The sequence below is a fragment of the Dreissena polymorpha genome, chromosome 3 (genome assembly GCF_020536995.1).
Source record: "Dreissena polymorpha isolate Duluth1 chromosome 3, UMN_Dpol_1.0, whole genome shotgun sequence".
Lineage (NCBI taxonomy): Eukaryota > Metazoa > Mollusca > Bivalvia > Myida > Dreissenidae > Dreissena > Dreissena polymorpha.
In genome coordinates, this window is record NC_068357.1 from 66661015 (window position 1) to 66687627 (window position 26613).

At 34.2% G+C, this 26613-nt stretch overlaps 1 protein-coding gene across 1 annotated transcript in view; it reads left to right on the forward strand.

The window, feature by feature from the left end:
• Window positions 1–17681: 17681 nt before the first annotated feature.
• The window catches only part of LOC127872298 (kelch-like protein 26), a 49156-nt gene continuing 40224 nt past the window's right edge, over window positions 17682–26613 (forward strand). Inside the window, exons 1-2 of the mRNA XM_052415627.1 lie at window positions 17682–18039; window positions 20507–20693. Of these exons, the coding sequence (XP_052271587.1) occupies window positions 17682–18039; window positions 20507–20693 (545 nt within the window). The remainder of the gene's footprint in view (window positions 18040–20506; window positions 20694–26613) is intronic.

The window sequence follows — 26613 nt, forward strand, 5'->3', positions numbered from 1 at the left end:
ATTCAAAATAGTATCATTTAAGTAATATTTTGAACTTAGTTTTTATACATACACTATATACAGCAAAAATACCAAGAAATAGACAGATTTACCGTTCACTTTTTGAATTAAAAATAAAAATGCAACATGCATGGTTCGTATTTTCAGCAGTAAATCACCCAATTTAGCCATAACGTTGTTTTAATTTTAAAAATTGAAGAATGTGCATAAAAATTGCAACATATTTAACAATAAACTTAGCTTATATGCCATATTAAATCAAATTACGTTAGAAAAGAAATAAAACGCGTCGCAAAAAAGTATACGTCGTCGGCAGGATTCGAACCTGCGCGGGAATATCCCAAAAGATTTCTAGTCTATCGCCTTAAACTCTAGGCTAAGGCACCTAATATTAGGCTCTTCAACCTTCGAAGAAATCGCGGGAAATCATTAGGGGTGCGCTACCTTTAGTCACCCATAGTCCAATGTAGCAAGTTCTTGACAATTGCATGGCGGTATGGTAAACTCCTACAACGACTGGTCGGTGACAAATTGCTCCCGCGATCAACAGTGATAAAGCCAATCTTTAACTCGTTATATCATTTCTGGTAGCTACGATGATTTCATTCATAAATAATGCCTTGCTTAAACAGTATGAGAACAGTTATGTACTAAACAAAGCAACCACGACGCGTCATTCCGAGTCTAGACATTGTACTTTCTTCATGTGAATGAGCGATCAATTGATGAGCAATTGTCGGGAAAATATTTCAACACTTTTAAGCTTATCATCATAATTGCTCTAGTAAAAAACAAACTTTATACTAGAGGGGGCTATACGGAAGAAGTCGGGTTTATCAAAGAAATGCATCCAATTCGGTATTCTTACATAATAATACGACAGACGTACCGAGGAACACGGGAAAACACACAACAGTAGGACTTTGTATGTGGCTGTGCATATACCTCAATCCTTATACAGTTTTCGTTCGATGTTGTTCTTTAATGCACCTTAACCCTGAAACCCTGGTACTTAAATGCAATTATGCAAAGGAAAACGGGAATGCTGATCTTTACATTTTTATTTTTACATTAACGTCTCAATAGTTTAATTGTACATGTATAGTCTGTTTGAAGCCGAGATGGAGATTTAGTCATATACGTACAGTATCTTATATGGTGTATTTGATAGTGCACGGTTTACCAAACAAGTCTATCATGCTTCTTATATACTCCTCTCCATACGGTAAACGTACATATGCTTTGCTATTTATTCACAGTTTTCAATAATGTTCTTTCTGAGTGCGAATAAGGCCAAGACGAATGTCTTTACTCTGAATGAAACTTTTCTTGAGTATCGCGAGGCCAAGCTGTCTACTTACTTAAAGGGGCCGTCCAACAGATTTCATGTTTTGGTAAATTGACAAAAATTAAAAAAAAAGTTGTTTCAGATTCGCAAATTTTCGTTTTAGTTATGATATTTTTGAGGATATAGTAGTACTGACCATTTACCATGTTCTTAAATATCTATTATATGCATCTTTTGACGATTTGAAAACCTGAAAATTATAAAGCGTCGTGCGACGCGAAACGATGGAATAATTTGGAAAGTTCTGTTGTTGTCGTTATATTATGGGAAACTACGAGGATTGCTTATATAGGTAAAAAAAATAAACAAATACATCCGCATGAGCATGGACGGTCGAGTGGTCTAGGCGGGAGACTTTTTACTCCAGGACTCCAAGGGTCAGTGATTCAAGCCCTGTTGAAGGTTACTTTTTTCCCTTTAAAAATTCTTGTTTTTTTACTGGAGATTTTTAGGTCAAATGTTTAAATTTATCAATATAAAGCATTTAATGACATGCTTCAATACATGCCAAAATCTGTTAAACGGCCCCTTTAACTTCGTATATCATACACTATTCCCTTGATATAATAACTCCATGCAAGGGAGTTATCAATATGAGAAATACTTCAAAGGAACAATCGTGCTAGACAGGCAGACTCCTGGTGACTAAGAGACGGATGACGTGGTGTAAATCGTTATCAACGAGAAATAGTCGCCTCAAAGACATACTCGTTGTTCTGATAGCCAATCAAAACGAGGCAAGATCGGCGACCACCAATCAAATATCGATAAAATGTCCGATTTGTAAGTTGTATCCAATAACTCCAAGGCATAAACCACAGTTCTAGAAATATGAAGCCTCTCGGAACGGAACCCAGAGCCTTACGTTACGGTGAAATTGGTTTTGTTTTGCAGCAGAGACCAAATGATGACAGGAATAAGTAGTGATTAGAATCATTTCTCAAAATATTCGGTAATTTAGCAGAGACAAGACTGACTGATTTATCAATTAATCACGAAGAAATTATGAATTTTAGGTTTTCATTATTAACATTTCATAGTATCATTTTTACGATTTAAAAGCCCATAAACCCTAAGCATCAACGAATATTTCGTACAATATTCGAAAAATGAAGTTAACACTTAAACAATCGACTCTCCCACATGTGGTCTGGTAACATAGATTTAACAAAATGCTTTTTTTGTGGGACAATATATTTAACACCTTTTCATGTACCAAGTTTGTGTTCGTGTGTCGTATGAACGCATATCGTATGAACACATTTTAACATACTATATTGAAAGGACTTACTGTTTATTAAAAAGTACATGCGAATACGCAATTTGTTGAAAAACCCGTCCTCTAGAGAGGCCTTTTATTTACTGGTGAAAATAAATCAAAACACATCATAGAAAGTAATTTCGGTTCTAGACTTCTTGCACGATTTAAGACCTGTATATGAACACATTTTATAACAACAATACAACTATACTGACACTAATTTACAATATAAATAAATGCGTATTGAAAATATGTTATTCTTTCTTGCAAAATCGCACGAAAAAATCATGAATATAATTTATTTTGCGAAACAGAAAATACATAATTCTATTGCATGTTTATATTTCAGATCGCCATCGTCACGTCAAGGTACCGTTCGTCATGATTATTTGATGAAATGATTAATCAGCCCTATACTATCGATTGAAATGCAATTTCTCGCATTGTCTCCTTGTTAATAACCCGTCAAATGGACGTTTAAGGTTTCTCGACATTGTACGGCAAATATTGATTCGTGTGTTTTAGTTACGTGTTCATTTTCTAGTTTTTTTTTCTGGTTATAAATGCAGCGCCCTCACACAACTTTGGGGGAAGGGGTCCGCAGCCCTTAGGAGGGGGAATTTTCGCGGCGTTTCCCTTTTTGGGGGATTTTTTTACTTTCTCTCTCATTATTACATTTGTACATGTTTGCATCATATTCAATGCATTTTTCATAGTTGAGTATGTTTAAAAAGATTAAATTGAAATAGAATTGAGATATAATAATCATGAGACACATCTCTCTAAAAAAAAAAAAAAAATTTTTTAGGGGGAATTTTCACCCCCAAAAGGGGAAAAAGTATACTTTTCAGGTGAGGGACTGCCGCCGAAATTCGTCGGCAGATTTGATAGATTGAGGGCCCTGAAATGTCACACGCAGACCCTATGTTATACATTTTTCTAAAACAAAGCATGTTATTACGAGCTATTTCTTTTGTTTATTGTTTTATTTTTTTTAGGGATGGGGTTTACGATAAGATAAATACCACATGTTTCGGAGCGTTCGGTTGCGCACGTACTGACAATTTATCCACAGGATTCAATCCCTGTTGATCTAAACATTGTCATTGAGATATATGGTATTTTCCCACTTTCATAGAGACTTCACTTCAGAAAACATACGAGATTGATAGCTTCCACTTGTAACTAGACCAATAATATGTTTTTCAAATCCACTTTATTTGTGGCAAGAAATGTCAATGACTTGAATATTGATGATTTAATATCTTTGATCGAGAGGATATTGTTTTCTGCCATACGATAAAAAAAATACGTCCGTTTCGACAAACGCGATAATTTTAAAGTTGTTTAGCGCAAAAAAGCCGGATTTCTAATCTTGTAACCACGAGATATATTCTAGTTGGCATAAATCAAATATTTTTCTTATTTATACTTTAATTTAATATGCCAAATAAGGTGTATGGCTTTAACGCACATGAATTAAATCTCCTTTTCACAGAGCGCGTCTCATATGTAAACATATGTTACATGCGCTGAGTTCTTATGGATATGCTTTTAAAATATCGACCGAATCGGTAGCAGCTGTTGTTCTTTACAAGTTCGTACATCCATCACGAATATTTTTTTATCATAATTCAAATTGCATATGATAATTTGCCGTTATTTGTTTTGTATTTAACGGATAAACTGAGGTTTACATATTGCTATGATATAAATGAACGCAATTCGTGAATGACAAATATGTCCTCAACACTAATCTCGATCGTTTGCCGGAAATTTTAAGAAAGCAGCCTTAAGAAGGCACTGAGTCACGGCTATCTATGCAATGCACACTTGTCAAAACGCCCAGACAAGAAAATAAATGTCTAAATTCGCTTATGCGTAAAAGGTAAACAAATACAGGCCTTTTCACAGATGTTGGCATGTATTAAAGTTTGTCATTTAATGCTTTATATTGATAAATGTAAACATTGGATCTAAAAAGCTCCAGTAAAACATCAAGAATAAAATAAAAAAGTAACCCCCAACAGGGCTCGAACCACTGACCCCTAGAGTCCTGGAATAAAAAGTCTCTCACTTAGACTCCCGGCCATCCGTGCTCATGCAATGAAGAATGTATTTTAGACTTTATATAAGCAATCCTCGTAGTTTTACAAAATATAACGACAACAACAGAACTCTTCAAATTATTCAATCGTTTCGCGTTGCAACGCTTTATAATTTCAGGTATCGTCAAAAGATTCATATAATTGATATTTTAGTGCATGGTAAATGTTCAGTATACAGTTTCCTCACAAATATCATAACTTAAATTTGCAAATCTGAAACAATTTTTTTAAATGTCAATTTACCAAAACGTGATAAGGCCCCTTTAAAGAGCAGACTTGTATTCTTTACATGATGATGACAGTTGAATTATGGGATGCTTCAGTGAAATGTTTATTATATAATATATTACATTCAAAGAGAATTTTTATTTTCACATACGTTCTTAGAATTTTTATTTGTAAAAAGTAAGCTTGCTATTTATTAGTACTGATAGTAACATGTGAAGCTCTCTTTACAAAGTTTACATTTAAAATAATTTATTACATTATTCGTGTCGAAAAGAAATGCATGAAATTCAAGTATACATTTGAACACGAAATTTTGATGCTAATATGTAAAAACAAAAACACAAATAGTGAAGAAATGTTAATAAATACACTCTGTGGTTCCGACAAAAAATGTCGAATAAGACAGGTTGACGGATTAATTTAACCCATTTATGCCTAGCGTCTAGAAAAAAGGCCTTGGAAAACAGCGCAGACCCAGATGAGACGCCGCATGATGCGGCGTCTCATCTGGGTCTGCGCTGTTTGCTTACAGGAATTGTGCAAGAAATATTGTAAAAATATAAATAAATATACTACACATCCCTAATTTTGGAAATAAATTGATCCAATGTAGAAGGATGGGAGAGTCAACTTGGCATAAATGGGCTAACAGGCTTTCTTGTATGTAGTGTGATAAACGTCAGCCAATGAACATGATTAAGAGAAACTAGTACGCGCATTGTTAAACATGAATGTTTGTTCACATTTTAAATTGAATAATGCATAATTTCCGTTATAAATTACATACGTTATCCTCCCAGTTTTTATTATTGCATTTTCATAGTTTTTGTTTAAAGTAGGAACCGAAAGAAAACAGTAATCTGATAATAAAAATAAAAACGCAATGTTACGTAAAATCAAAAATTCACTTCAATGGACATCCTTAGCTCCTTCATACATAATAATCGTTGTCGTCAGAATCGATGCAATCTGCTTTGTGAACAACGCGGAAGTTTGCGTTGTTTACGGAAGTTTACAATACACTAAACGCGTGCATACACCAATAGATACATGCTTGTATACGCACTGATTCGTTTTCGGAAATGGGAATGTTTTCCCAATAGTTTGTAATCATGTATTGAGGTTTTTACCGAGAATACATTGACGAGACCCAACATTAAATGCTATGGTATGAAGGCTCGAGTGCTTACGCTAAAGGAATCATCCCATGTGTTGGCCCAACCAAGCTACAACAATGAACACACATGCGAAGCCACATCAGACAACCTTTATGTTTTTCCCATGCCCCTTTACGAGTCCACTTGAAAGGCGTAATGTTTTGAGTAGGACCCCCAAATGAGTATTAGAATTATGATGTATACAGCGATAAATGCAGTATTTTCGGAACATTGAAGTACATATCTCCAATTATAGCAGCGGATTGGGGTTGCGCTTTTTAATGGTAGCCAACCCTGCCTGATCTTTTGTGTTGATCGGAATCACATAAGTTGATAATTGTTTACGTAGGAAAGCAACAACATTCAGGCTTATAGCAATTCAACGTTTGCGGTGACCATGCATGAGTTGCTCGCGGTTGTTGAAGCATAGAAACACCAACAACACAACCAACACCACCAGCACCACCAACACCACCAACACCACCACACCAATGAGGATTTAATGAATGTTGCGACCAGTAATGTAGCTGTTATATCGTAATAATAATTACTCATTAAATGGGCCATTTCGCGAACACTTCAAAGAAAACGATCGAAATCAGTTACTGAAGTGTTCAATCGCTCCCAAGTGATACGTAAATTATTATAAAAGCGTTCTTATTTATACACGACACTTGTATTTTTATGTGTTTGATATTTGTTGATCTTGGTCTATTAAATTTATACCGTCGCTTCGGTTGACTCATTTAGGCGATGAGTATTCAGTTATGACACATAGTAAGATAAAATTATGATGAAACAGAGTTGAAGAGTGACTGGCATATCGTATTACAATTGTGAAAACAAAACGAGAACATGTTTACTTTATACAAGCATTCGCAGACACAATTTGTATGTTCACGCTTTTATTAATGCAGTGGTATCACAAATACGTACAAATATCCATACCCTGTAAGTTAAATATCTTTCTTTTAAAATAGTGTGTATAGTTATATTTAAAATTAAAATGGAATATATTGTGACACAAAAAATAAAACGAACATTATGTATCTCTTTAAATCTATGTTACCGTACAACGTATAGAGCGTTGAAATTTTGGCTATAGCTATAAGGAACACTGAATTTTTAAAGGTTAATTTTATTTTACAAAAAAAAATACAAAATATTCCTTGATTCTGAGTATTTGTTACTTTAATAAAATGGCAAGTTTTAGCTTATTCTTACTTGCGTAAAAACTCAGGTATTTTATAATCTGCAACTTAATCATTAACATTTTAAAATATGACGCAAAAAGTAATCCATAGAAAAACATATATGTATCTAGTAAACAAATAATCATGACTCATTTTTCAAACCGAACTGTATACATGACTGTACATGTACTTACTATTATAATAACATTGTGCAAAGGGATCACATACAACAATTAAAAGCCTTGTATTCGTAAGAGAATTCGCATTAAATGTAATACAAAACAATGTACTTTCTGGTCAAATTGATATTAATGCTTGTATTGAATCATTGTCGAAGTTAATTTATGATATTTCATTTACAATCCACGGCAAAGTGTATAAAAGTACTAAACAAGCTAAATCAAAAAAATCTCCATGGTTTAATGATGCATGTAAATCGTACAAAAATTCATTCTTGCATGCGAAACGGATATTAAAAAACAATCCTCAGGAAAACAATAGAATTTATTTCTTACAACAAAGAAGTGAATATGCTAAACAAAAACGTTCTGCTAAATATAATTATTATAATAAAGAAAAACATAAATTATCTAACATGTGTCAACAAATTCAAAAAAATTCTGGAAATATATAACAAAATTTACTAAAAATAAGAGTGAGGGTATATCGGATGTGTCTTTACAAGATTTCGTAGACCATTTTAAAAATATTTCTAATTCGATTGACATTTCGAGTCTGAATACAGAAAATGTACATGATTCTGATGTAAATATCGATGAACTGGATATGGATTTTACAGTAGATGAAGTGGAAAAAACAATACTATCACTCAAAACAAATAAAAGCTGCGATCTTGATGGAAATGTTTGCGACTTTATTATAGACGCAAAACATTTTATTGCACCTTATCTTGTGGTCATATTTAACTACATTTTTACTAACGGTACCTATCCTGACGCATGGGCCAAGGGTGTAATTGTCCCTATTCACAAAAAGGGCGATACTAAAAATCCTTCGAATTATCGGGGTATAACTTTAATCAATATTACTGCTAAATTGTTTTCTATGCTGCTCAGAAATCGAATTAATAAATGGTGTGAAAATAACAAAAAACTTAATGACTCACAATTTGGCTTCAGGGACAACCATAGTACAACTGACTGCATTTTTATCTTGCATTTAATTATCCAAAAAGTTTTAGCATCCAGAAACAAATTGTTCTGTGCTTTTATAGATTATGAAAAGGCTTTCGATACTGTAAACCACGATATATTATGGGTAAAACTGGTGCAATCAGGCCTGAGCTGTAAGATTATGAACATTATTAAGTCAATCTATTCAAACATAAAAGCATGTGTCCGTTCAAGCTCGACCATGAACTTTTCAGAGTTTTTTGACATATCAATAGGATTAAAACAAGGTGAGCCACTCTCACCTCTTTTAATTTTACTTTTCATTAATGATATCACTGATTATATTGATATGGTAAATCTATCAGACAAAGATATTGAACAGTTATCATTGTATCTTCTGTTATTTGCTGACGACATCGCACTGTTTACCACCAATCCGATAAGTCTTCAAGCACAACTTGATAGTATATCGCAATACTCCACATCATGTGGATTAAAAATTAATGTTAACAAAACTAAAGTATGTATCTTTGAAACGCGTAAGAGCCATCATAATTATCAGTGGACTATAAATGAACAAATCATTGAAATTGTTGACAGTTTTTGCTACTTAGGTGTAAAATTGTATTATACAGGTAATATGCGATATGCTGTCAAAGCTCTCTCTGATCAAGCCCTGAAAGCTTATCATAATCTTTTGTGCTTATTTAATAATGTTAAAATGGATGTTAAGACCAAATTATATCTATTTGATTGTATGATTCTACCTATTCTGCTGTACGGCTCAGAAGTATGGGGAATATATAACTTTAAGGAAATTGATGCCTTACATTTTAAATTTTTGAAAATAATTCTTGGTGTAAAACAATCAACACCAAATATGGCTGTATTAGGTGAAACCGGCAAATATCCATTAGCAGTGTTGTGTAAAGAAAGAGCTCTTAAATTTTATATAAAAATAATGAATAAGACAGATTCCATTATGTATAGAGTGTTCACAAATCAAAGAAATATTAATACCTTTTGCTGGTTTAAAGCATGCAAATCCTACTTTGATTATCTGGGGAATGGTGATCTTTTTGAAAATTCTAATATCAGCATTAATTTTGCCTCAGTGAGACAACGGATCCGTGACCAGTTTCAACAAACATGGTTAGAATCCATTTCAAATATGCCTAAGTTATCTTACTACTGTAAATTTAAAAGAACTTTTGAATATGAGGACTATTTAGACTATGTATCACACGAAAAATCAAGAATATCACTTACAAGACTTCGTCTGAGCTCTCATAATCTTGAAATCGAAACGGGAAGATACAGAAATGTAGATCGCAATAATAGAGTGTGTAGATTATGTTCACTAAACACTATTGAATCCGAATACCATTTCTTGCTATGTTGTACAGCTTTTACTAACATTAGGAAAAAATACCTAGTAAATACTTCCTGGCCGTCTATGAATATGTTTATTAATTTCATGTCATCTAGATCTAAACGAAAAATCAGAAGCGTTGCTAAATATTGTTATAATGCTTCGATGTTACGTGATGCATTGCTTGCTGTGTGAACTCTGAATATACCTATTTGATGTATATATTTTGATGTTTAAAATAGTCATATAATATGTGGGTTTATGTATTTATGTATGTATGACTGTGTGTATATATATGATATTTTTCTGTGTGTCTTGGCCATAATATTTATATTTTTTGTAAATGGCCCAAGGCAATGCTTTTGCCGTTTTTGCCAATAAACGAAACGTAATACAATGCCACTGACTTCGTTTATAGACAGGAATAATATGGCAGGCGATCGTACTCTACTAAATTTCGAACTCCTCAATTACGAAATAACTAGATTTAAAGTTGTTTCATTTTGTTCTTCATTTTATTTATGTTCTTATAAAAATAATTTAGACAAAACATTGCGTTAAATAATAAAAACTTAAAAATAAGGAGGGGCTCCTACAAAATGACGCTAGGGCAGACGATTTACAGGAAACCAACCATTGAAAAACATGATTATTTATGATTGCTAAAATCATATGGGTCGTTTTCTGAGAAAACTGGGCTTAATGCCTGTATATAAAGTGTCGTCCCAGATTAGCCTGTGCAGTCCGCACAGTAGCCTGTGCAGTCCGCACAGGCTAATCAGGGACGACACTTTCCGTTTTTATGATATTTTTAGTTAAAATTAAGTCTCTTCTTAGCAAAAATCCAAGTAAGGCGAAAAGTGTCGTCCCTGATTAGCCTGTGTGAACTGAATCTATTCCCAGAGCGAGGCTTCAATACATGTGTGTAATTAAATCGGAGGATTATATCACGAGACAGCAATTTTAAATCCGGATTCGACTTGCCTTCATTCCTCACCGCTTATTTCATATACCTCCCCTGCACAGATAATATCCATGCCTCTTTTGTATGGAGCTATTGATCTCCATTGAACTTTGTAAACCACAAATACCGCACATGTTTACACCTTACATACGCGGTCAATGAAGTGCAGTGCAAACGATGATGTGGAAACAATTCGAACCGTTTCTCACGCCAAAGGTGAGGGCGCAAGACACCTTTGCGGTTTTTGTTCGGCGATCGTTTTGTTTTGCGGTTATGATGACTTTTTATGACTTTTGGTAGTTTGAGGTCACGCTGGTCTTCGGTCCAGATGTGTAATTGGATTGTTTCTGGTGTTGCGTTGGGTGAGTTGGTCTCTGCAGGATCAATAAGTTCCATTGTTTGTTGATACGAATAAAAAAGATTGCCGAAACTGATGAGCTCATGTAGGTGCAATGTGGTAGTGTTGTATTTGTGTGGGACTTGATCAAAAGTAGGAAGATGGCCCGATCAGATGGAGCTCACTCATCGTCGCGAAGATTCGGAACCGGAAGTAGGATCTTGGCAAACTACACCTGTCTTAGTTCAGTATTACCCACTATTAAACACAAAATTATTGAACTAAACCATGTGCGTTTTTTTCATTGTTGCATTTAATGTACTTTTATAATTATATACATGGAATGAACGCATGTGCCAAATGGACATTTGATACAGATAATAACTGACTCAATAATTACATTTAGTGACCAATATAATATTAACACCCAAAATACCGAAAACATTCTAATGCGTTGTTAAAGGACCTACGTTTAAATGACATCGGTGATGTCAATGAAAAAGTTTTCGTTTGTCAAAAATGCTAAGTGGGGATGAAAAGTGTATAATTAAAAATGTTATAAATTGGCAGTGCTTACTCGGTACACAACAGGAGCATCATCATCATCAGGTGATAAGACTATTTGGGGCAACTACATGTATCAAGCATGTTCCATAGGTCGCCGAGTGAATATGATGTCCGTCTAGCGACCGGGAGACCAGGAGTTCGATCTCCATCATAGGAGCGTTCTTTAGACCTCTCCCAGTGACACCAAGTACTGGTTTTACAAAGGCAATTTACTCGAGAGCGTTTGAAGACGAATTAGGTTTTTCGATAGCATCGAGCTAAAGTAAAAAAAGGGTTAAACTAACGATAAGTCCGCGACTTTATTGATTCCAAAACTATATTATCCATTATCCTGTTTAGTATACATTCACACAACGGACATACTCACTGTCAGGTGAATGTTACCTAGTAAAACAGCTAGAGCTTCGAATGAAATTAAAAGTGTTCTTGAAACCGCTGTCATACTTTTACGTGATGCATATTAATTCAAATTGTTTAAAACGGCTAAAGGACATTGGAGCAAAATGCGACAAATGGGACATTTCATCAAACAATTGCGCATATTTATGTGTTTTTTAGTATAAGGGAATGGCAATATTTGTAAGGAAATGCAAATTTTTTCTTATCACGATTTTGACGAAGGTTTTTAAGTGATAACAAAAGTCAACGTTCAACGACAATTATATATATATATATAATATATATATAATGATTTGTTTTAAATGAAACAACGGGGCCTCGATGGATGACTGTTGTAATAAGATTTATTAGAAAGAGTACAGTAAAATGACCATAAGTTTTTGTATTCTCCTTTTATGTCCATTTTTACTGTGTTCCTTTAAAAAAAAATTCTCAGTACTTCAAACAGTTTCATTTATTTGTTTCTTATTCACACTTGATTTGTTTTATCATATTCAAAGTTAATTATTTTAACCACTCATTTATTTGTCTTATACCTCTAAATAAGCCATTATCTTTTGCTTTATGTATCGAAACTGTCATATATAAATTATATAAATACGAGTATTTCTTTATTGTTAACGCCAAAACATTCCCTTAATCTTATGATCAAGTAAAATTTGGCTTTCACAAATCGAACAAGAATGCTTGTTTTCACATCAATCAGCTGTAGTAGATCAAAGCCAAACCATTTTGATTTTATCACGAATGAATATCGCCACTTATCGAATCTATATAGAAAGTGTGCATTCTTTTTAGATAATTAAGTTAATATAAATTTCTACACGATGACTCAGTACCTCTACGGATGATACCTCGAAATTGCTTTCGTTCATGCACAAGTCAGTGCACAACTTCAAAGCCAACAAATGGTCTTATAGTACGCCAATAAAACGTTGATTTCAATCAGCACTTCGAGCACGTTTCGAATGTTTGAAACGTTTGTAAAATTCGGGCCTACGGATGACTCAGGGCCGTCAGAATCAGAGGAATCGCTTTATAGGAAAGAGTGATATATAATATTTAGAAAATATTTTTCACAAATAAAATGTTTTCACATATCTTTAAAAAGGGAAAGCGTGTAAAAAAAATTTACGCGAAGGATGCTATAAAAAATAAACAGCACCAGATATTCTTAAAGGGGCCTTTTCACAGATTTTGGCATGTTTTAAAGTTTGTCATTAAATGCATTATATTGATAAATGTAAACATTACATCTAAAAAGCTCCAGTAAAAAATATAGAATAAAATTAAAAAAATGGAAAAAAGTAGCCCGCAGCAGGGCTCGAACCTGTGACCCCCGGAGTCCTGGAGTAAAAACCATTTAGACCGCTCGACCATCCTGCCAAGTATACGTATACGTCTGATATACGTATTTTATACTTTATATAAGCAATCTTCGTAGTTTCACAAAATTAAACGACAACAACAGAACTTTCCAAATTATTAATCGTTTCGCGTTGCAACGCTTTATAATTTTCAGGTTTTTAAATCGTCAAAAGATGCATATAATGGCTATATAAGACCATGGTAAATGTTCAGTATTACTGTTTCCTCACAAATATCATAATTAAAACGAAAATGTGCGAATTTCAAACATTTTTTTTTAATTTTGTCAATTTACCAAAACGTGAAAAGATCCCTTTAAAAATGATAAAGCATTAACAAAAACGTACAATTAAATGCAATTAATAAACGAATGGGCTAAGTACACGTAATTAATTAACTCTTTAAATTGATAAATTGATAAATTGCCTCATTTTAATAAAATTCAGAGGCACATATGCAACGTGTTTATGTTTTTATTTATTTATGTGTGTGTTAGTCTGCGTAACGTGATATCTTGACAATGAGAATGAAATACTTTGTCATGGGGCGAGTAATAAAACAGCAAGGACGACCAAGTAAGTCGTTGGAACAATAAAGCTTACTCGTTGTAACGGCTTAATAGCTTAACATTTTCGTTTTTTACTCACATCAAAGTATTTTACTTTGCTAGCCCTTACCTGCACTATATATATCAAATGTATGACGACGTTATTAGCATTCTCTCGTAAATTTACGTTGAATTAGTTACGTAAACCGACGCTACGACGTTAACAGCTCGTTTGAATATCCTAGAACTGACAGATGAACTTTAACAAGATGCAAAAATATGAATATTTTAGAACGTTTATGAACTTTCAATGATAATAGTTTATTTGAAAAGAATAAATGTATTTATCCCACTTTTACAGCGAAATCGGTTGATTAAAGCCCCGTTTATTAAATTTCATCTATAATCAACGGCAAGGCTATAATCAATGGCACGAAATGACGTCATCAACTGCCGAACCGGGACTACTTTTTCCCACGCACCTCGTCACCTGTGTTTGCCAAGTGCATCAATAATAAAAACAATCTCAAATGTTTGTCAATCTTAATGACCTTAAAACAAAGGAAAGTAGCAAAAAAACGTGTTTTTTTGTCATTTATTTTTATTAAAACCTCAAGTATTAGGTAAATTTAACACTATGCAAATAGGTTCTGTTGTTGCTCCCCTTTGAAGAAGTCAGTGCGAGTTGCTCACCTTTGACCGTAGAAAACAATCGTCTGGAACAAGAAATCCTGTGTTAATTTACAAGCTGTACTTGGATATGCATCAATCTGATTTTTCTTCAAAGCATCTTTTCTACCTGGCAATACGCACAAATGACACTGCATCCCGGTGATTCTTGCGTCAACAATTGGGTGTCAACAAGTTAGGTCAGATGCTGAAGGCCATGGCAAAAGACTCCGGCTTTCTCAAGCACAAGAGAATAACGAACCACTCAGTTCGCAAATTCCTGGTCCAAAAATTTCGAAAAACAAATATCCACCCACTGAAACCATGGCAATAACAGGGCACAAAAATGTCCAGTCCTTAACCAATTATTCCAACATATCTGTTGAACAGCTGCAAAAGTGTTCATTCTTGCTCAGTCCAGTAAATGTAACAATCCAACAGTTCCTCTTGTACACCTTCACGCACCGAAACTATGGCCGAAATGCAGCCTAGACAACCACTGTCTACCGTCGAACAAGTTGATCTTGATGTTCGCCCCACCCAGTCACTTCACGGTTCACCAGCGTTCGAACAACTTTGCCTCACAATTCTTTGGTGCCACTTTCAACATTCAAAATGTTAATGTATATAATTAGCTTAAATCCAAGTTATCTTTGTTATTTCGTCACGAAATAACCACATATTATAACAAAGAAGCAAATAATGTGCACCTCGTGATCGACTCGATAGTTTGATATCGAAAGTGAATTGTGTGTGGTGTTAGGCTACGTTGTAAACAAATGTAGTTCCTTGAATATAACAACTTAATGTCATATTGATATCATAAAACTTAAAGATTTGCAATTCAATATGATTAAAATTGTAATTAATAACGCTCGACACTTTGTTACAGAACGATATTCTGATTTAAAAAAATGATTATTTGATCAGCGGTTATTTTTGGAACGCGGAGTAATACACTGACCTTGGTTACACTACAGTCATTATAAAAGTACGACAAACACTCGTGAAAACTTATTTTGTTTAAATAAAAAAAGTTTACTGAATAAAAGTGGGATAAATAGAATAATAGGTCAGTGTTGATTATAGATCAGGTTTATCATGCTCGGCACGAAAACGAAAAAGCACTCGCCAAGGCTCGTGCTTTTTGTTTTCTAAGCCTCGCATGATAAACCTGATCTATAATCAACACTAACCTATTATTCTCTATATTCATATTTCGTTGAGAAAAGCACAATATTGTTCATATTTGATACGTTTACATTTAATATTCAAACAGTATTTCCACGTTATGCAGTATGGTTAAAATTTATTATTTCATTTCCTCATTACAGGGTATCTAAATTATGACTGTCGTAACCTTGGTGTTCATATAAATGTAAATTACAGAATGAAATTACAGGGTTGACGTACGAAAACAATATGAGTCATATTTATAACGAAGTATTATAAACAAACGCAAAAACGCAGTAGATGTATACATATTCTTCTCAGCATTGAAGGCAAATTACGGGTTGCTAATGCGATATAACTGCTTAAAGAAGACTATGTTTGTAATACAATAAGAGTCAGTGGCGGAAAAGCCGGATCAAATGCGAACGTTTCTCGACAGAAAACCTTCGGCCTACGGCATGCTGATGAGTACAGCATCTGACCGTTTAGAGAAAACTGTAACTAAATATGTTAAGTTAAGTAACATAGCTAAAGCTTATTTGCGATGTTTTATTTTAAATAGGATGAAATAGTGTCGGTTTAATGACGTAGCGACAAGTATGCTTAAGAAATTTATTAGGTATGGAATTAACCTATGCATGCAATTTTGAGGTTCAGGATTATAGGATAAGTGCCCGGACGAATTCATCAATGCTCTTTTTTTGGCGGTTATCGGCTTCGCTGCTATTCCTCATTGACCAATCCGAAATTCAGTTGTTAATTCATGTACATACTCGAATAATTTACAAAAAAAAACACACATTAAAAATGCTATACTAAACATTAATTCGGCATGTCGGCACACGTTGTTTGGTATCAAAAGCGTTTCAAGTATACCCAGGTATTAGATAGAAAAACAGATGTTGAAGTACTAAAGCTTTGGGATTTCGTGTAGGGGTTTAGGTCTTCCGCCTACTGAGCGGGAGATCGAAGGGTCAAGTCTCGTTGTGACACGACCGGTTAGCTCACTAGTAGCAAGCTAAAGCGATGAGAACAAATATCTTCCTTACAAGCGCCTGGCATAAAGGATTCGGGGGTACAACTGTTAATCATTGATAATCTCAACTTCAGAGGTTCAATGGGGATGTTTAAATAAACAAAAGTTTATTAAAAAATCCCATTTAATTCTTCTAAAAAGCATTTATTTTCAACTCAAATTGCAATATCATTAGAAGTTCTTTCAGATGAACTGTTTGAAATTAACCTTTTAAGGAGTGTTAAAACATAATCCACTGTAATATTAATACACAGGTCGAAATGAAGATGCCATGCGGTAGTGAATTAAACGCGAATTTAATCGATGAAAACAACTTATGGTGTTTCCAGTTACACTGATTTGAAAAGGATTACTGCTTATAGAATACTCGTAGACGCAATTATGCCTTATAAGCAACTCATGTGGATAATTTCGTTAATCCGCATTAAGCGCTTGTTTTATGCGTCTTGTCGAGATTTAAATCATCGAAAATCCGTGAACGCTTGTATTGCACAAAACAGAATTTATCAGGTAAATATGAATTTCATGTATACGTTAACTTAATTAATCTATGCTATTTAAATATTAAAAATAAATGCATTTGATTATAGCTTTCGTGAACAATATGGACATATGTGTGGACTTCACATGCTACAGATAGACATGTTTGGTTGAGGAATTTTACTGTTTTCAGCAATTTTTGCAAAGAGTAGACAAGCGTTGGTTAAGCCATTTAATAAACATTACTAAACATAATTGTACGCGCGACATATTGGTGTTCAAAATTGACGTAATAGTTTTCAACAAAAAAGCACATTTAACATTCTTATGCAGAGTGAACAATGTCAACTCGGCGAAGTTTAACCCAACCGCAATACGAGTTCATCTTGCTCTTCAACAAATCTGTGGGAAGCGAGCGCGTCTTCTACTTCATGGTCGATCCGCGAACGCGCGACCGCATGTTTCCTAAAATGAATACGACTGTCTTCCACAAATTGCGGAACCTGGTGGGCTACAAAGTTGTCGTTCTTGATGAGCAACTTTATCTGCTCGGTGGTAAAGATTGGGTTTCCGGAACAATCCTCGGAAACACGTGGCGGTACAACCCGGACTCAGGGCGATGGATCGCGTGCGCTCAGATGCAAGAGCCGCGATGTAGATTTACGGCTGATGTGCTTGACGGGAAAATATACGTTACTGGTAAGTTGGTACGCATAGCTTAACCGATAAAAAAAATCATAAGCTTAATTTTCAAACGTTTACATTTAGAATCCCAACAGCTGGATTTTATGCTTGCTTTTCTTTAGTGTGATTTAACAATCCAAACACCTACGAATCTAGGCTTATTTTGTGTGTGTTTGCCTCTAGAATCCATACAGCTCCGATTCAAAACTTACTTTTTAAAATTTGACTTTACAATCTGAATTGGTACGTTTCTAAGCTTACCTTTCTAACGAACAACCATAAATCTATGCATTTTTTAACGTTTGTCATAAAAATCCAAATATCTGCGATTCTAAGCTAATTTTTTATGCTTGACTTAACACTCAAATCAGAGAGGTTTCTAAGCTCACTTGACTGTATATGGGAAGAAACTGCGACGAACATAAGAACATAAGTTAAATATACGTGGTAGACTTACAGATATAAATCAAATGTTCTCTTTAAATAATGCGTATAAATATATTTATGCGATGATATTCGTTCTTTGCATTACATAAAAAAGTTGTATTAACTTTTGTACATTTATATATGAGTATCCCAATAATACAGAGTATCTCTACCCGTAATTGGCACTCAAACAACTTCGAACCAACAAGAAGAATGCAATTCAACAGAAAAAAACTGTCTTCTGTTAGTTACCCTTTTAAAAGTGCGAGCAATTTCGATACAAATTCCAGTGACATATGTCAACGGGAGACGGTGGAAAACAACACCAACAACATAGATAGCGTGCAGCTGCTGACCAAAGCCTCATCAAAATGCCCTTAAATTAAAATGACATTAACGAGATCGGACTGTCCGGGGTCATTCCCAACACAATTGCGTTTTATTTCCACACGAATGGGTCTGCCAGAATTAGTTTCGTTCGCTGCTTCGGCTTTGTGAAAACAATTACAGATAAACGGCATTTATTTATTGCTTTATAGGACTCAAAAGCATCAACGCGATCTTCATCAAATGCGAACCCTCGGACGTTTTCATGCTCCGTTCCTCCCGTGCGAGAAATTAATGCTCATTTAACCCAATAAGTGGTTCAATTGCGGAAAAGCATGACATAAAATATGATATATCGCCAAATGCCATCATAATATTCAATTGGTCGATGACACAGAACACGTCCGTATTGTCGCTAATTGTAAGTTGATGGATTTACGACGATGGTGAAAATGTGTTTCCTAGTATTCATCACTAATTTAATATACAAACTGAGAATTATATGACGGGGCCCTTTTTTTTTTTTCATACGCTCGACACGTGAATCCGTGCTGCGACATTCAGATAAAATGTGAGTCATTACCAACGTAACACATGTGTGACATTGGCCATGACTGAAGATTATATGAAATGGTAAATAAGACCTTGTCTGTAAATGGCAAGATTAGCGTTCACTGTGCCAGTTTGTCAAGAAACGATGTAGTTTTAAATGTCCTCCCTGGAACCTGCACTCTACATCTTTAACATGAATATTTATCTGAGAAAAGTCCGTGGAGTAGATGTTTAATTATATGCAAACTACAGTATGATTGCATAGTTACACTAATATAAGGTCGAACATACATATATGACCTTGATCGGTATTTACCTCCAAGTCGGGAGTCAGCATACAAGCAACAATTAATGCCATTACGACTTATATATTACGTTTTGACGCAAATCTTAATATACATCTGCTGTGGCGGTGAAAAGTTCAAGTTTTCAAAACTTATTATATGCGACCGGTCATTATTTAGATCTATATCTAATCCGTAATTGCATTCACCAACTTCACTGTTTCGCTAACAGCTACATATATACTCAATCGTACTTCTAACTTCACTTACGTTTTTAATGATTTTTCATAAGTTTTCGGTTATTTTCCAATATATTTTGCGATTTTAAATATGGACTAAAATAAACCACACAAGTTCATCCATGCTCGAATACTGTCGGATTCAAAATACCCTTTTAGCACATGAGGAAAATACTTGACAATATTTCGAACGGCTGAACTTGATGTAAGAGCAAAACGTACATTATGTGTGATGTGCTATTTGTGTAACATACGTGTTGCACATGCGGTATGAGCTGGCCTTCAAATATTAAAATATGATTTCTTAAACTCACAGCCTACAATCGTCAATTTCACACACGTTTTTAATTAAATATTTGATTAAATATGTTGGGGGTTTCGATATGAATTTCATTTAAAAGAAAATAATAATATAGGGTTTATAGTCAATTAAAAAAAGAATATAATAATTAACATAGTGAAACCATTACGATAAATATTTTAACGTTTCCTTTATGTGATTGCTGTCAAAGAAAAACACATGTCATTAGTGAATGTATATTTTATTATATAAAAAAAAAGAAAAAAAAGCAATAAACATTTTTTATGGTCGTGCCGTAAAATTGTTTACGACATGTTTGTGCACGTAAAACAGAGGTCGCGTCTATTCCGCAGGTGGAGAGGTCGGCAAGGGAAAGGTCACGGATGGGGTCGAGTTCTATGACCCCGATACCGACACCTGGACCCCCATCAAGCCCCTTCCCAGGCCCCGGGCGGACCACGCGAGCTGCGCGTGCGGCAAGCGCCTTTATGTGTCCGGTGGGATCTCCAACATCAAGCACCAGTGTTCCAATGTGTTCTGGTGAGTCATTTCGGTCTTCCTTGTCTTTGATTGAAATTAAAAACAATATCGAGAATACATTGAAACGGCATATTTAAATTCAGCACGAAGTATCAGTTTTGCAACGTGTTTATTTACCTTGCAATGAATGGTTACGTTTTCCTCGTTAGTCTTTCAAACCTGTTTAAGAAAATATAATAAAAATTCTTCAATTAGCACTCATGGAATGCAGACTTTAGAATAAGCTGGAAATTAAATCAAATACACAATCAACTTAAAAATTAGAGCGAATAATGAAACAATATAACATGTTGTTTGTTTAACAGCAATTGGCTTTTATGATCACAATGTTCTAATATGTAAATAACGTATTGTTTATTAGAGGCAAACACATATAACGAATAGTGTATACAAATTAATATTATTGTGTTTACAATCGCATGTGCTATATTTCGAATTGATGGCATGCAAGCATTTAATTTGTCATTTTAGCATACAAACGTACCGTAGCTCATGCTTTTTGTAAGATTGGGGTCGCCATTTCTGCAAGAATAGAGTCAACGTATGAAAAAAATCATCTTAAATAATGCAGAAATAAAAATAATATTATGAACAGTTATGCTTTAGAGCATTTCTGGAGTAGAACATTTTCTAAAAAAAAAATCGTCCATGATGTATTTTCTAAGTTTAGAGCAAAGTTTAATGTCAGTAAGAAATCACGTATAAGGCATTCCAGGCATTAAGTAGGTTGTTTGAAAATAAGAAGTTAATCAATCAATATTAACATTTCAATATCTGGGTAACATATACTGCAGTTAAAATATTGCCACCATATTTATCTTTATATTTATGTGTGGAATATATACACATTCTACAGGATGCGGCTCAATCTTCAGATTAAAGTTTTTCTGATACGTATTCTAGAAACGTTAGTATATTTGCATGAACACATTTGTACTTTTTATACACAGAAAGTAGTTGTTGTGCATTAAGTAACTATGACACCAAAACAATGACCCAATAGGAAATCTTTAAATTCAAATATTAAGATTATAACTTCAATAACATGATATCTGATAATGGATAATTGATAAAACATCTTGTATTATAATGTTAACACACATTCTGAAGAAGCAATCGATTTATAATATGGGGCTTCTTTGTTCGCCATGTTCGTGTTTATAAGAATATGATTAATTATTAATATATGCATACAATAATAATCAAACACTATAGCCACATCCCTATTTCAAACTGCGCGATATCCTAATTTGTTCAGTGAAAATAAATCTGGCAAACACAAAAATTGGTTAATGGACGTTGCAATGAGGAACAAATACTTAAAGCATTTTCTGGTCAATTTTATCAAAGGCGTGATTAATATCACACCGTGCATTTTCTCTTATGAGTCAGTCAATTAGTGAAGACAAAACAGTGGATATATATCTGTATTGTTGAAATACTTGATGACTTCTCTAATGTGTTAAAATCAATTAAAGGCGTCTTGAGAAATGACTTCTTTCATGGAAACTTCTTTTAGTATTGATGACGATTCGAAACTAAACTCCCGATAATTTCATCCAAAGTTTCGAATTCACGCGAAAACATGTGACATTTCCCATTCAAAACTCCCACCGGTAATACAAGACAACGATTAGCAGCCCCGCAGATTAGAAAAACATTTTTAATTGTGTTCAAAGAGTAATAAACTGGAATTTAAGAAAAGTGAATCACCCCCCCCCCCCTCTTCAACACTTAAAACCATCACCGTTTATGAACGTTCTGACTCATTGGCTCCTTGCTCTGTACCCCACTTTGTGACTCACACTTTTTTCCTTTCTTCTTTGAAACCGGCTCTATTATGGATTAAGAAAGCATGGAGTAAACGCCATATGGAACGCTGTGTCTGTGATTCCACGGAATCTCGAATCAGAACAATAACCTCTGACTGATGCGCGGAGAAAAATATGATTCAGAATTTTATGAAGAATTTTCTTTTTACACCGGCGGAAGTTACTCAGAGATTGTATCCAGACTTTTGGAATCTTTAGTTGGGTGGTTTCACTTTTTATTGTTGATGATGATATTGATAAAATGTTCGAAAGCGATGCAGATTAAATTTTAAATTGAATTTATGTAAATTATTTACGTATGCGAATATCACAATATTAAAAAAAGTTTCTTTAATGAGTCAGGATTAATTCTACAAAAAAACGCATCTGTTTGAGCGTCGCGAACAACATTGATACCGTTACAGTAGATAATTATGTAGATGTTCGAAAATTCGTGTTTTTGTTAAGTTAAATTTACATGTTCAGTTAATAAACTAAACCAACTATAGTTTTTCATACAAATAAGATTTCGTATGATTTTAAGAAATTTTGAACTTAAATAACTTGCCTTTGAATATATTATATATATTTTACATATAAAGTATGCGTATTTGTTTCGAGTGGTTATTTTTGCGTTTGAAATCTTTTCATAAATATCTTACTATAATTTCAGCGTAGATAAAGAGTATTACAAATACATCAAAACGAAAACGCATTCATTTAGTCTAGAGTTTGTTTGGATTTCTGTATTATATTGAAATATAATAAAAAAAATGTCATGGTATTGTCAGGGTTTGTTACTTAAAGTGATATTATGGGCATCTACAGTTTATAGTTGTCTATCGCAACCGTTGTTTATTTTTGGTGTTTTCACTTCATATACACTTATATTTGTTAATGCAGCATCAACATACTAAAACAATATCCCGGAAAGAGAACAATAATGCATGAATATCAACCGTACTTTCGTTTGACAACTGATTATTATGCATGTACGTTGTGAACCTAAATTTAGTTTGATTGCAGATTCGTTCATACGACACAAAGACACAGTTTTGTTTTACGGATCATTTCGGCTATTAGGACTGGGTGGGTCACGTAGAATATCGAATATAAAATATATTTTTATAAACAACTGGTGGCAAGATGAGTTGCAGATAATTGGTCAGTAACCACATTTTATCTAACTCTTTTGACATGTTAATTCTTTTCAGCTCAATTTAACATTGCCAAATGCCAATAATATCATACATAGAATAAGGTCCTCTATAAAGTGTAGTGTGGCCTTTATACGACCCATGATCAAAATGTACAATAAGAATAACAACACGTGGTGTGCGATGTTTTCACCTGATTATGAATCAATCCACAGAATGTGTGTTAGTCATCAAGTCCATAAATACTAGTAATCTTCACAATTTTATTATTATAACGTCACGTGCCAAAGCGGTTCCCTTGCTGCCTCGTCCCTGATTGGGAAATCCGATAGCCCATGTATCAGTTGTTGACCAATCAAAAGCGATATTGAACATGCGATAAACTGAAGTATTAATGACAACTTCTTTTCGTCGATTGTATCTGATTCCTCAACGAAAATTGATACATCGTGTTTTGATGAAATCGGATAGCTTTTACGACTTGATTATGAATGTGCTTCACTATTAAAGAAAATACTACACAAACAGTAAAAGCAGACATCAGAATTTTTGTTCTCGTCTATAACCGAGATGTTGTATCTACACAAGTTTTTGTAAGTGAAATTGTATCTCGATATCTGGTCTTGTTCTGTATCGTTCTTTTCGCACACGTTCTGAAAACACATTCAGGAAAAAAGCACACACATGTAAACAAAAGCAAATTACCTACAGAAACAAAAAGACCAGATACGATATATAATGAACGTGAAGCGCCAATTATTGTAAATTAACAAACTTATTGGTTAAATTATAGTTGCAACCTTCAATAAATTGGGAAAAAACTTTAAATGTTTAAAAACTAAATAAATAAAACCAAAGTAAAAAACAATTTTTATAAATAGCATTTGATCGATTTTTGCACATTAAAAACACTGATCACTGTGATATGTATGGCTTGTTGTTGTCATATAGGTGGATGTATGAATATTTCTACTTTGATCATTAACGTTCAGGCCAACGTGTTTTTCGAAAAAGTTATCGCTGTATTTGCTGGTTTCAAACAAATCTCTTTTTTTAAAGCGTTGCTTTGCAAAAAACACACTATCCTTGCGTTAGATTGTACCAACGTTTATCTATTTTTTTTTAATTAAACTACATTTCGCTTTGATAAAATCATTGACCTTTCGTTTGTATATGCTTTATCAAGTGTCGAAATACAATTTGTGTTATGTTACGTCCAGTTCTATAGCTGTCATTTGTAATGATTCCATGTGTCTCATTACCGTGCTCAACAAACAAATTACTAAGTCCCACCGCTTCACATGTCCGCGTATTTTTCAGTGCTGGAACCGAATTTTGAAGGCTCAGAACGTGGCGTCTCATCAGGATCCACACTGTTTGCTATTCTGATAGTATTCTTTGAAAAAAATCGAAGAAAATGCTAATTTTAGAAATTCAGCAGACGACATTTTAGCAGACGGCAAATTTCCCAGCATGCAAAGGGTTAAGGTTGCAAGTGCTGATTTCAGATTGTTGATCTCAAATATCAACACGATCACCACAATGTTTATGTAAATACCTAGACTGCGTTATTCTGCGTGATTCTGCGTTGTTCTGAGAAAAACAAAGTAGACTGTTTGCGCATTTGAATGAATTTCGGTTGTAGTTAACAACATATACTTGCATAATCCCAACCCATCCTTGGACAAAAGGGCAGCAATCTATATTCGTATGTATAATGGCTACTTGTGAATTCTCCGAATCGCGCGGCATCGTGGTAACGTTCCACGAAACGCTTACATCGTTGACCGTATATTGCGTTTTGGTTTGTAACTTACGTCTGTTGGCATCTTAAATCTCCTTAACGGTTATAATATCTATGCTGTTAATAAAAAAGAAATTGGACGTCTTAACACAAATGTCTTTAAAGATTATCAAAACGAGTGCCTTTAACTGAAAAAGTACTCCGGTAAATTAGAAGATGATTTTGTTAGAAAGTATACCATTGAATATCAGAATTAATTAGTCAACTGTAACCTATGCCTAAATCCGTCACAAACGAAGAAGTCCTCTTTTAAGTTAACAATAGTTTCTGAAATTGGAACTGATGCCATTCAAATATGAGTCGCGCTCTGAGAAATGGGTTTATGCAGCTCGCATAGGCTAACCAGGAACAGCGATTTCCGCTTTTATGATATTTATCGTTTCAAGAAAGTCTCTTCAAAGCAAAAATCTAGTTAAGGCGGAAAGTTTCATCCAACATTAGCCTGTGCGAACTGCACAGGCTAATCTGGGACTACACTTTACGCACATGCATTAAACCCCCTTTTCACATAGCACGGCCCATATGTTTTTTAACTTATCTTCGTCGGATAGGGGCTTTAAGCGTCACATAGGCTCTCAACACTGTGGACAAAGCACGCTGATCTTGCTAGCAAGTGATGAATAATATCTTCCACTTTGCCTAGCCACTTTAAATGTTATTACTCAGTGTATTGTGTTAGCAATTCTAATAATACGTTTCCGATGTTAGATGCTTTGAGCGAGCTATTATGGATTGCCAAATATCTATTAAGAAAATAATAAATAATAATCAATAAACATTTTTTGTTGAATAAATCTCATGGTTAGCTTAACCCAATTATGCCTAGCGTCTAGAAAAAAGGCCTTTGCAAACAGCGTAGACCCAGATGAGACGCCGCATGATGCGGCGTATCATCTGGGTCTGCGCTGTTTGCTTAAAGGAATTTCTGTAAGAAATATCCTGAATATAGAAATAAATAATCTAGGCATCCCTAATTTGAGAAATAAATTTATCCAATTTAGAAGGATGGGAGAGTCCATTAGGCATAAATGGGTTAAGGATCTGTGGCGACTGCGAACTACATTTTGGAATGGGCGCCGTATTTTTAAAGTAGATAATGTTGCCACCTGGCAATGTTGTTTGAACGTGTATGCATAATTCTGACTAAT